At 59.8% G+C, this 10,388-nt stretch overlaps 2 protein-coding genes across 2 annotated transcripts in view; both read left to right on the top strand.

Moving 5' to 3' along the window:
* Positions 1–790, top strand: part of KRT19 (keratin 19, type I) — an 8,648-nt gene extending 7,858 nt beyond the window's left edge. The window contains exon 6 of the mRNA XM_015570805.1: positions 398–790. Coding sequence (XP_015426291.1) covers positions 398–652 — 255 coding nt within the window. The 3' untranslated portion in view covers positions 653–790. The remainder of the gene's footprint in view (positions 1–397) is intronic.
* A 5,135-nt stretch (positions 791–5,925) lies between these two features.
* Positions 5,926–10,388, top strand: KRT15 (keratin 15, type I). The gene is made up of 8 exons (XM_006774377.2): positions 5,926–6,568; positions 7,474–7,556; positions 7,676–7,832; positions 8,273–8,434; positions 8,518–8,643; positions 8,822–9,042; positions 9,447–9,472; positions 10,017–10,388. The coding sequence occupies exons 1-8, from the start codon at positions 6,077–6,079 to the stop codon at positions 10,112–10,114; spliced, it is 1,365 nt and encodes a 454-aa protein (XP_006774440.1). The 5' UTR covers positions 5,926–6,076; the 3' UTR covers positions 10,115–10,388.

The following is a 10,388-nucleotide window of genomic DNA, read 5'->3' as shown; positions in this document are numbered from 1 at the left end:
GAGAGAGGGCTCGATGCTCCGAGGCCAAGGTCTGCCTCCGGGCTGATTCCCTCGCCACCTCTCTGATTGCAGACTGAGGAACTGAACCGGGAGGTCGCTGGCCACACGGAGCAGCTGCAGGTTAGCAAGACGGAGGTCACCGACCTGCGCCGGACCCTCCAGGGGCTGGAGATCGAGCTGCAGTCTCAGCTCAGCATGGTAGGTGCCCTCTTCTCTGTGGGATGCACACTCGTGCCCTTGCCCGGACCCTGCAGGGGCTGGAGATCGAGCTGCAGTCTCAGCTCAGCATGGTAGGTGCCCTCTTCTCTGTGGGATGCACACTCGTGCCCTTGCAGACTTGGGCAGCCTGGACGGGGTGCAGGCTCCGCTGAGTCACCTTGTCTCTCCCTGCCCTCAGAAAGCCGCCCTGGAAGGCACGCTGGCGGAAACGGAGGCGCGCTACGGGGCCCAGCTGGCGCAGATCCAGGGGCTGATCAGCAGTATCGAAGCCCAGCTGAGTGACGTGCGCGCTGACACCGAGCGGCAGAACCTGGAGTACAGGCAGCTCATGGACATCAAGACGCGGCTAGAGCAGGAGATCGCCACCTACCGCAGCCTGCTCGAGGGCCAGGATGCCTACTACAACAACCTGCTCACCACCAAGACTGCCTGAGCCCAGCAGCCTCCGGGGCTTCCTGCTTCCAGCTGAGGGATGGATGCGCCTGGGTGCGGGGAGGGGAGGGGAGGGGAGGGACCCTTACCCCCTGGCTCTTCCTTTGACCTATCAATAAAATGTTATGGCTCAAGGGAGGAAGGGCATCGAGTTTGTTTCTTCAGCCCATGGAAATGGGCCAGGCCTGGGGCCGTGTTAGATTCTATTTGGACCAGAGTCCACCCTGTCCCAGGAAAGGGAAGGGAGGGTGCTCACAAACTCTGACTGTTCGGGTCATTCTTGTTGGCAGAAGACCTGTTTCTTAAAACAAGCTTGTGAAATAAGCATTGCTCCCATTTCACAGAAGGGTAAGCTAAGGCTCGGAGAGGTGAGATGGTTTGTCGTATATGTAACTGCTCCAACACAAGGCAGAAGTGGGACTTTTTTTGCTTCCAGGTTAGTTTGCTTTCAACTGTATTTCTCCAAGGGTTGGTGTTTGTGTGTATGAAATGAATGGTTACTGAACACCTCCGATGGGCCATTTAATCAAAACAACCCTTCAAGGTAGTAAGTATGAGTTGCATCTACGGAGCAGGAAACAGGCTCAGAGGTTAAGTACCTTGTCCAAGGCCGCACAGCAATTTTACGGGGCGGAGTCAAGACTAGAATCTAGGTGGCCTGACTCTCAACTCAGTGCTCAGCCGGCACCAGGTCTCCTAGGAGCCACACCACTTGTGCCAGGTCCGCAGGACATTTCGGTCTGGCTCCTGGTGAAGCCTAGGACAGGGATCCCCTGGGGTTTTTTTCACACTTTTCCACCTGATGGAGGAGACACTGGGGCTTCGGGGTGAGAGCCCGAGTAATGGGGGCAGGCATCCACTCAGCAAGGCAGGGGAGAGCCTGCTGGCATGTCTGTGTGCAGGCGCCAACACATTCAGCCGCTCCTGGGCAGCCCCACATAAGCCCCTTTCGCCCACCAGCCCATACCTGGGCCCAGAGCCTGGAATGGGACCCACATGTGACCCAGGCCTCCTACACAGACCCCCCAACCGGGCTGGCCTGGAGCCGGGCCAGCCGGAATGCAAGTCCCAACTTCCTGGTACAACTCTGCCCTTGGGTGGGTATGGTCCTGCCCCTGCGGTTTATAGCTTGGTTGCCAAGAACAGAGGCCAATTAAAGGTAAATAAGTCCCACTTGGCCTTGGTCGAGAGGTTCAGGCTGAGGGGATCTGTTCAGGTCCCATGGCTCTGACAGCTGGCTACCCTGTGAGGGAGAGGGGCGAGCGAGGAACACTCCCCTCCATTTTTTCAGCCTGAAAATCAGCTGTGACATTCTCACTGACCTGGTGACATCAGTGTGAACTGCCAAAGTGGTGACTGCTTTTTTTGAGCGTGGTCTCCCCTCTTAACAGCTCGAGCTTCCTCTCTGGGCCTCCCTGTCATTCCCATGCCAATCCTGAAGGGGGCGCTCTTCCTGCCATTGTCCTGTGGGCCTTGGAGGTATATTAGTTTGCTGCAAACCACATGGCTGGTGACTCCAGAGCCCAGCTCTTCCCTGCAGAGCCCTGGGCCAGGAGCCCTTTCTGCAGCTTCCCTAGCTGTGCTGCTCTGGCTTGCAGCACCCACAGCCCCCCTCTCCCACTTCACCTCTCAGGAGGCTTTGTAACTACAGACCTGGGACCTGGCTGCACCCTCAGGCTGGGACTTCCCAGAGATACTTGTCCCCAGTTCATGAAAGCCTCTGTTGTCACAGCTGAAACCCTCCCCCATGCCCCAGAGGCCCCTGGAATGTGGCCGGGGGCGGGGTCTGGGTCCACACAGGTGGGGTAGGTGACTGGGTCACAGGTCTGGGTGCTGGGAATGAAGCAGTCCTTTGTGCATGTGAGTGGTGGAGAGAGGGCAAGGGCGGGGACACTTAGGCCTCAGTCTGAGAGCTGAACCTAGGGGCTGACGTAAGTGGCTGCCAATGGGAAATGGGAGAGAGGGAGAGAGAGAAAGGGGGAGGGGATTTGGGGGGCACCGTCTTTCCTTCCCTGCGGGTCACCTGGCAACTGCAGTTTGCAAAGCACTTCCTGTCAAGCCTGTCGCTCCATCCCTGTGAGTCAGACTGGGCAGGAGTTCTTTCTACTTTCCGGATTGGTAGACTGAGGCTCAGAGAGGGGCGGCGGGACTACCCAAAGCCACAGGCCTAATAAATGAGGAAGGAAGAATTCCAAGGGGGTCCCCAGGCCCCAGGTCATGTGCTCTGTCCCTAGCATCTCCCGTTGGGGGGACGGGGGAGCAGCCACCAAATGCTGACTGTGGCCCTGTAGCTGGTGTCCGGGTCAAGGCCTAGCTTTTTATTATTATTATTATTATTATTATTATTATTATTATTGTAAAACAAGTAACATACATCTTACCATCTTAACTGTTTTTAACTGTACAGTTCAGTGGTATTAAATACATTCAAATTGTTGTGTAACCATAACCACCATCCATCCTCATAACTCTCCCCTCCTAACTCTTGTAAAACGGAAACTCTGTACCTATTAAACAATAACTCCCCATTCCCTCCTCCTCCCCACCCTGCCAACCACAATCCCACTTTCTGCCTTCATGATTTTGTAAGCACCTCACAGAAGTGGAAAAATGGCCCAATTTTGAATCAGAGGCTTTTTAAAAAATATGTAATTTTATTGATTTCAGAGAGGAAGGGAGAGAGATAGAAACATCAATGATGAGAACCATTGATTTAGCTGCCTTCTGCATGCCCCACACTGGGGATCAAGCCCACAACCTGGGCATGTGCCCCAACTGGGAATCAAACAGTGACCTCCTGGTTCATAGGTCAGGTCGATGTGCAACCACTGAGCCACACTGGCCAGACATCGCACCCAGAGGAGGAGTCCAGCCGAGCCCCTGGGCTGCACCACCCCATCCCAAGGAGGAAAGGCCAGCTCTAGGGACAGCCTTTGTCTGTGGTGGACAAAGCTCTGAATCTGGCACAGCCTCCTGGGCAGGCTACACCCCGGACTGCGCCGAACAGCCCAATCCCCGCCCTGGCCAGCCATCCCCACCTGGTGTTAGTTTGCAGGCCCCAAGGCCCCTCCCGGACCTTGAGCTCACAGGAGCTACTGGGACTGAACCAGGGGTTTGCATGGGCCTGAGAGTGGAGGGAAGGCTGCCCTGGGGGCTGCTGAAGGGGAGTCGGGGTGCAGAAGAGGGGCTGGCTACAGTCCAGCCCTCCCTCGCCCCGGGGTGATGGTGCATAATTGTTCCCGTATAATTGTTCTCGTGTTAATTGCTGGGGCCGTAATGTCTGCAGAGGCTTTAATGAGTGACGGCTGGTCTGACTCGGATTATTTTTCTTTTGGAGGAAGACAATATTCCCCACCCACGAGACAATACCGTACTGTCTGGGCCCTGCACTCGGAGGCCCGGCTCACTGTGAGGCTGGGTGAGGAGGAGCCCACCCACCCAGGCCTGTGGTACCCCTCCCACCATCCCAGCTCAGAGGCAGGAATCCGGGGTCAGTGGGAGGGACCCTCTTGTTCTGTCCTCTGAGTGGTGGGGTGGGTGGTGGGGGTGGGGGGAGGTCAGAGGCCATTTGAGTCCTGGCATCGCCCCTTACTAGCTGTGTCGCCTTGCCCAAATCACTTTCCCTCTCTGAGCTTCCATTTCATTCCTTCTGAAACAGGACGAGGGATCATGTTCTGTGAGCTGAGGGTTAGGGGAGGGGTTGGGTTAGGGGAGGTGTTGGATGCAAAACTTGATGTAAACCGTGAAGTGTGCCGTGGAAATAGGGATGACTGTGATGACAGCAATAATGAAACAGCCTGCATTGCCCACCAGGCACTGGCTATGGAAGATCGATGCTGCTCACAGGGCACGACCCGATGCCCGGGGACACAACTCCGTGCTGGCGAGGCTAGTCCCAGGTGACGGACATTCCCCCTACTGTGTGGCCCCTCAGAAAATGGGGTGCTAGGAGGGGACAGGAGGGGCATCCTGGATCTCAGGGCTTCCCCAAAAGTGGGAACTGAAAGTGCGCCTTTGCCACAAGGACACTGAGATGTGTAGGTTTCACACGCAGTCACTGATAGAGGCAGGATTTGAACCTTGGCCCAAGGGGCCCCCAGCCCTGTCCACTGCACTCAGGTGCAGCCCTGGCAGGACCCTTCCTCCTCCCCCCGCCTCCACCCCCTCCACCCGACTCTCCAGTTCAGGCTTGCTTACTTCCCCAGCCCCTGTTCCTTCTCAGTCCCAGAGCCAAGGCCACGCCTCCCAGTGGCACTGCCCACAGCGATCAGGTATCCAGGGGAAAGCCAGGCCCGAGCTGGTGGCGGAGAAGAGGGGTCCCTCTCTGGCCTCAGCATCCTGCTCTGGGAGGCGGTGCCTCTGCCTTCAGGGTCTCAGGCTGCCTGCCAGGCCTGCCTATCATCTCCCTCCCGACAGCTCAGGCACACAGAGCCCCCTGGGCACGGTACCTCCTCACCTGTGCGGCTTCGCGGGGCGCACGGAGGCAGTGGCGTTCACCTGGCCCTGCTGTGCAGTGACATGCCTCTCCCCGAAGCTAGGGGCTTCCTGAAACTCGGCCCAGTCTTATCTGCCGAGGTTTGCCCCAACGTGTCCCAGGAGTAAGCAAGGCTTCAGTGACATGTGCGGTTGGCAGGTGGCGGAGTATCAATCAGCCCCGTGTCAGCCCTGCGCCTGCTGGCTTTTGAGAGGGCGCCAGTGCCGTGGGCTGGGGCTGGGGAGAGTGGAAGGGAGACCATTTGCACCATCCAGGTAGTGACAGATGCTGTCCTTGCTGATCACCTAAATTGGAACTTGACTCAAGACCCCACCCCCTGTCCTCAGCTGGTCTCCAGGGGCCCTGCATCCCTCCCTGCGCCTCTGCCCACCGACCCCCGGAGTCATGGCTCTCCCGCAGCCCTGCAGGCACTCACATGGGGTCTGGGAGCTGGACAGCACAGAGCAGGGATGGGAACTGAGAGCCGGTGGCTGGCCATCTAGGGGCCAGGGTCCTGGGCTGGGGGCAGCCGAGAAGCCCAGCTGAGGCCAGGGCTGGCCTGAGCTGCTCTAACTCTGTGTGATTCGGCTTACTCCGCGTCCTCAACCTGGAGTGTGGAAATGAACCTGAACTCCAAGTGTTAAAACCATGGCCTGGGGCAACAACACCATTCGTTCTGAATCATCTCTTTTGTTGCATTAAAAAAAAAAAGAAAAGAAAAACTCCACACCAGCCACATGGAGGTGTGCAGGCAGCTGTGTTTGTCAGGAATGCAGAAGGAGCTGGCTCGTCTTTGGGGGAGGAGACGTAAACCCACAACACCCTCCGAGGGGTGTATATAAGGAGCCCCAGGTCCAGGGGGTGACAGGCGCAGCACGCTGGTCCCAGGGCAGCCTGTACCTCCTGCCGGCATCTCCTGCGCTTGCTGATCTCAGGGGCAGCCGCCTGGCCATGAGCACCACATTTCTGCAGACTTCTTCCTCCACCTTTGGAGGTGGCTCTCCCCGAGGGGGTGCCCTCTGGGGCGGGGGCAGTGGCTTTGGTGGGGGGAGTCTTTATGGGGGCAGTGGAAGCCGAAGTATCTCGGCTTCTTCTGCCAGGTTTGTCTCCTCGGGGTCAGGAGGGGGCTATGGGGGCGGCATGAGTTCTGGCTTCGGTGGAGGGGCTGGTGGTGGCTTTGGAGGTGGCTATGGTGGGGGTTTTGGCGGTGGCTTTGGTGACTTCGGGGGTGGCGATGGCGGCCTCCTCTCTGGCAACGAGAAGATCACCATGCAGAACCTCAATGACCGCCTGGCCTCCTACCTGGAGAAGGTGCGCGCCCTGGAGGAGGCCAACGCCGACCTGGAGGTCAAGATCCGAGACTGGTACCAGAAGCAGAGCCCGGCCAGCCCGGCGCGCGACTACAGCCACTACTTCAAGGCCATCGAGGAGCTGCGGGACAAGGTGAGTCCTAGGGGTCAGAGGGAGGGGGCGGGTGGCGGGTGCCCTGCCCACACCTCTAGTATCTGTGCTCCTGCTGCCCCGAGGGAATCCTCTCCTGCCCGGGCAATGACTGCCTGTGGGTAACGTTGGCAAACTTGGAGCCCAGGGAATGCTTCCCAGGCCTGGACGCCGGCACCCATCTGCTCCCCTTGGCAGTGCTGGGCCGGTCCTGGGATCTGGTCAGGACCGCTGGGGGGCAAGGTGGGCGCAGTGACAGAAGGCAACGGCTCTCCCTGAACCACGCACCCTAGAGAGCAGGTGTCCTCCGCTTCTTCTGCGAGAATGATGGATGTGGCTGCAGGAGCCTGAGGGCAGGGCTTCCTGCCACACCCTCTGCGGATGTCTTTGGTGCCAAAAGCACTGTTGGGGCTTAGAAGACCTGGAATTTTCTATGGGCTCTGCTGCCCACTCACTCACCCTGTTGCTCTCCTGGGCCGGTTTTCTCAGCTGTGAGATGCCCTCCTCAGCTGCCTTCCAGGTCCCTCCTACTGGCTTTGGGGATGGGAGGTCCTGTAGATCCCTGGCTGGGTCAGGCTGTGCAGGGGCCAGCGACTCCGAGCTGTCCAACGGGAGGCGGGTGGACGATCCCTGAGAGGGCCGTTGTCAGAGCCCCACCCCCGACCCCACCCACTCTATTCCCACAGGCGGTGCCAGGCAATCCTTGTCCCTTGGGGCAGATCAAGTCGTGGGCACCCGAGATAAGGGTGGACTCGGCCCCAGGGGCCCCACAGGTTTCTGTTGGTGGTGGCAGAGGAGAGATCATCCCCTGAGGTGGGGGGAGGGGGGAGGATGACCTGGGGAACAGGGTGGGGAGAGCATCAGGGAAAGGAGGGATCCTCTTGGCACCAACTGCCTGTCTCCTACAGATCCTGGCGGCCACCATCGACAACTCCCGGGTCATCCTGGAGATTGACAACGCCAGGCTGGCTGCCGACGACTTCAGACTCAAGTGTGTTCCGGCCCGCCCCTCCCCTTCCCCCCTTTTCTTGCCTTCCCCCCTCTCCTTCCCAACTCAAGCAGCCCAGACCCCTCGCCCTTCCTTAGCTTGGACTCCCTCTCTTTTCCCAGGTACGAAAACGAGCTGGCCCTGCGCCAGAGCGTGGAGGCCGACATCAACGGCCTGCGCCGGGTGCTGGACGAGCTGACGCTGGCCAAGGCCGACCTGGAGATGCAGATCGAGAGCCTGAATGAGGAGCTGGCCTACCTGCGGAAGAACCACGAGGAGGTGGGTGGTGAGACCAGAGTGGGGCCGCTGGTGCCTCCTCAGAGTGGTCTGAAGGGCTTGGTGGTTCAGAAATGCACCCCATAAACTCCAAAACAGGGGTCCCCACAGAGCGGGAGGGGTACTGTTCTCCGGTGACCCAGACCCCTTTCCTCCCTCATCCATAGCCAGAGCAGGGGGCCCGTGGGAACTGCTGTCCGGATCTGCTTCATGAGCTCATGCAAGGGCCCTGCTGTTTTGAGGTCCTCCCTGGGGAGCACTAGAGAGGAAGAGAGACCCTGAGAGCGGAGGGGCCCATGCGATCAGACCTCTTCCTGCGCCGTGGGAAGCAGGTGGGGTGGGTACGGGAGAGCCACGGTCACGCGGTGAGTTAGGGACCGAGAAGAATTGGCATAGGGGGCCCCAGACTCTCTGCTCTCCTGCCCTCTGTCACCACCCTGCAGGAGATGAAGGAGTTCGGCAACCAGGTGGCCGGCCAGGTCAACGTGGAGATGGACGCGGCCCCGGGCGTGGACCTGACCCGCGTGCTGGCCGAGATGAGGGAGCAGTACGAGGCCATGGCTGAGAAGAACCGCCGAGACGCCGAGGCCTGGTTCTTCAGCAAGGTGCGCCCGACCTCCCGGCCTGCCCAGCCCCCCAAGTCTTCCAGGAAGTCCATGGGGCTCACTTCTCTGTGTGTCACCTACAGACCGAGGAGCTGAACAAGGAGGTGGCCTCCAACACGGAGATGATCCAGACCAGCAAGACAGAGATCACAGACCTGAGACGCACCATGCAGGGGCTGGAGATCGAGCTGCAGTCCCAGCTCAGCATGGTATGGCCACCCCCCGCCACCCCCAACCCTAGTCTCTTCCACTCTCCATGGCGGATAAAGCCTTCGTGTTCCCAACCCCCACACAGGGGGCTCCCTGCGTTCATCCAACACCCCTCCCCGTGCCCCTGGTGCTTCCTTCTGGCCCGACGTGGTGCCCATTGGTCTGCTGCCCCCCTAGAAAGCCGGGCTGGAGAGCTCGCTGGCCGAGACGGAGTGCCGCTACGCCACGCAGCTGCAGCAGATCCAGGGGCTCGTCAGCAGCCTGGAGACCCAGCTGGGTGAGCTCCGCAGCGAGATGGAGGCTCAGAACCAGGAGTACAAGCTCCTGCTGGACATCAAGACGCGGCTGGAGCAGGAGATCACCACCTACCGGAACCTGCTGGAGGGCCAGGATGCCAGGCAGGCTGGGTGCAGGGGGAGCGAGGAGGAAGGGGCCAGTTGTGGCGGGGGGCGGTGGGGGGGGGAGCGCCATCCAGGGGGTTGATAGGGCTGCAGTGAGTGAGGATGGGGCGAGAGGCAGGGCTCTGGATTCTGCACGCTGGTCTTGGGCTGTTACCTTGCGCAGGTCACGTCACTCTCTGGACCTGTGTGTCTTCTGCACACGGCAGCCGTGGGGCCAAGGCTGGTTCCGTTCCATGCATGAAGCAGATGGGGTGCTATTGTAGACCAGCATCTGCCTGCACGTGGGTGGCATGGCGGGACCAGCTCTCAGCCTCTAGAGAAGTCAGGTGTGGGGGTGGTGGACGTAGGGGGCTGGGGAGGACCGCCGGGCCTTGGCTTACATCTGCTTCCCCCTCTTTCAGGATGGCCGGCGTTGGCACCAGAGAAGGTAAGAAGGCTTCGCTCTTCCTGAGTGGGGAGGGGCGTGGCTAAACCCCCTGTTCCTCTTGAATGGGAGGAAGGAGAAAGAGGCCGAGCATGCCAGTCCAGTGGGGACACGCCCATTGCAGTTGGTACCTCTTCCCCAGGGGGACCCTCTAGCAGCCCCGGGGGAGCTGGGGTTGAAGATTTATCGAGAACCTCCCAGGCTGAGCAGGCTCTGTCTAGGGCAGCGGTTCTCAACCTGTGGGTCGCGACCCCTTTGGCGGTCAAACGACCCTTTCACAGGGGTTGCTGCGATGCCCAGGAGGACTCCCTGTTCACGTGCAGTTAAAACCCCCAACATCCGTGCTCACTGCCGGCACCTGCCGCTGCCACCGCCCTTCTCTGTGATGAGTAATTCCACCCCAGCCCTTCTGGCAGCTCCTGAAGGAGGGGCCAGTGGCCACTCTCAGGGGTGCTGCCCAGTTCTCGGGGAACTCAGCCAGGTCCCGCCCCCTGGGAGTGGAGGAGGGCGGGAGGCCCCCACTCTAAAGCCTGCTCCTTCTTTCTAGCCTCCCTGGGCGGCGGCGGCGGCAGCAGCAAACTCCACATCAACATGGAGGAGTCAGTGGACGGGAAGGTGGTTTCTTCCCGCAAGAGAGAGATCTGAGCGCCCAGGGCAGGAGACATGTCCCGCACACACCCACCCTCCCAGGCTGACGGAGGACTGGCCAGAGGGGCGGGACCAGCAAACTCGCTTCTGCCTTCAGCGGTGCCAGCAAGAGGGTCCTGGTCTCCTAGCTGGGAGCTCTGCTTGCTCTCCCCTCCCTGGAACTCCCCCCACCTCCCCAACCTCCTGCTCTTCTGCCTCTTTGTGTAACAAGGCCATCCCTACGCTGTCGTGTTTGTCCAGGCAATAAAAATCGCTTTTCCTTTTTCAAATA

Source organism: Myotis davidii, unplaced genomic scaffold (assembly GCF_000327345.1).
Source record: "Myotis davidii unplaced genomic scaffold, ASM32734v1 scaffold327, whole genome shotgun sequence".
NCBI lineage: Eukaryota > Metazoa > Chordata > Mammalia > Chiroptera > Vespertilionidae > Myotis > Myotis davidii.
The sequence above is the reverse complement of the archived record's forward strand: the minus strand, read 5'-3'. Positions and strand labels throughout refer to the sequence as shown.

Coding starts and splice junctions, on each gene's coding strand:
- KRT15 (XM_006774377.2), top strand. CDS start 6,077: ATGAGCACCACATTTCTGCAGACTTCTTCCTCCACCTTTGGAGGTGGC. Junction 7,833..8,272: donor TGCGGAAGAACCACGAGGAG/GTGGGTGGTGAG, acceptor ACCACCCTGCAG/GAGATGAAGGAGTTCGGCAA. Junction 9,473..10,016: donor CGGCGTTGGCACCAGAGAAG/GTAAGAAGGCTT, acceptor CCTTCTTTCTAG/CCTCCCTGGGCGGCGGCGGC.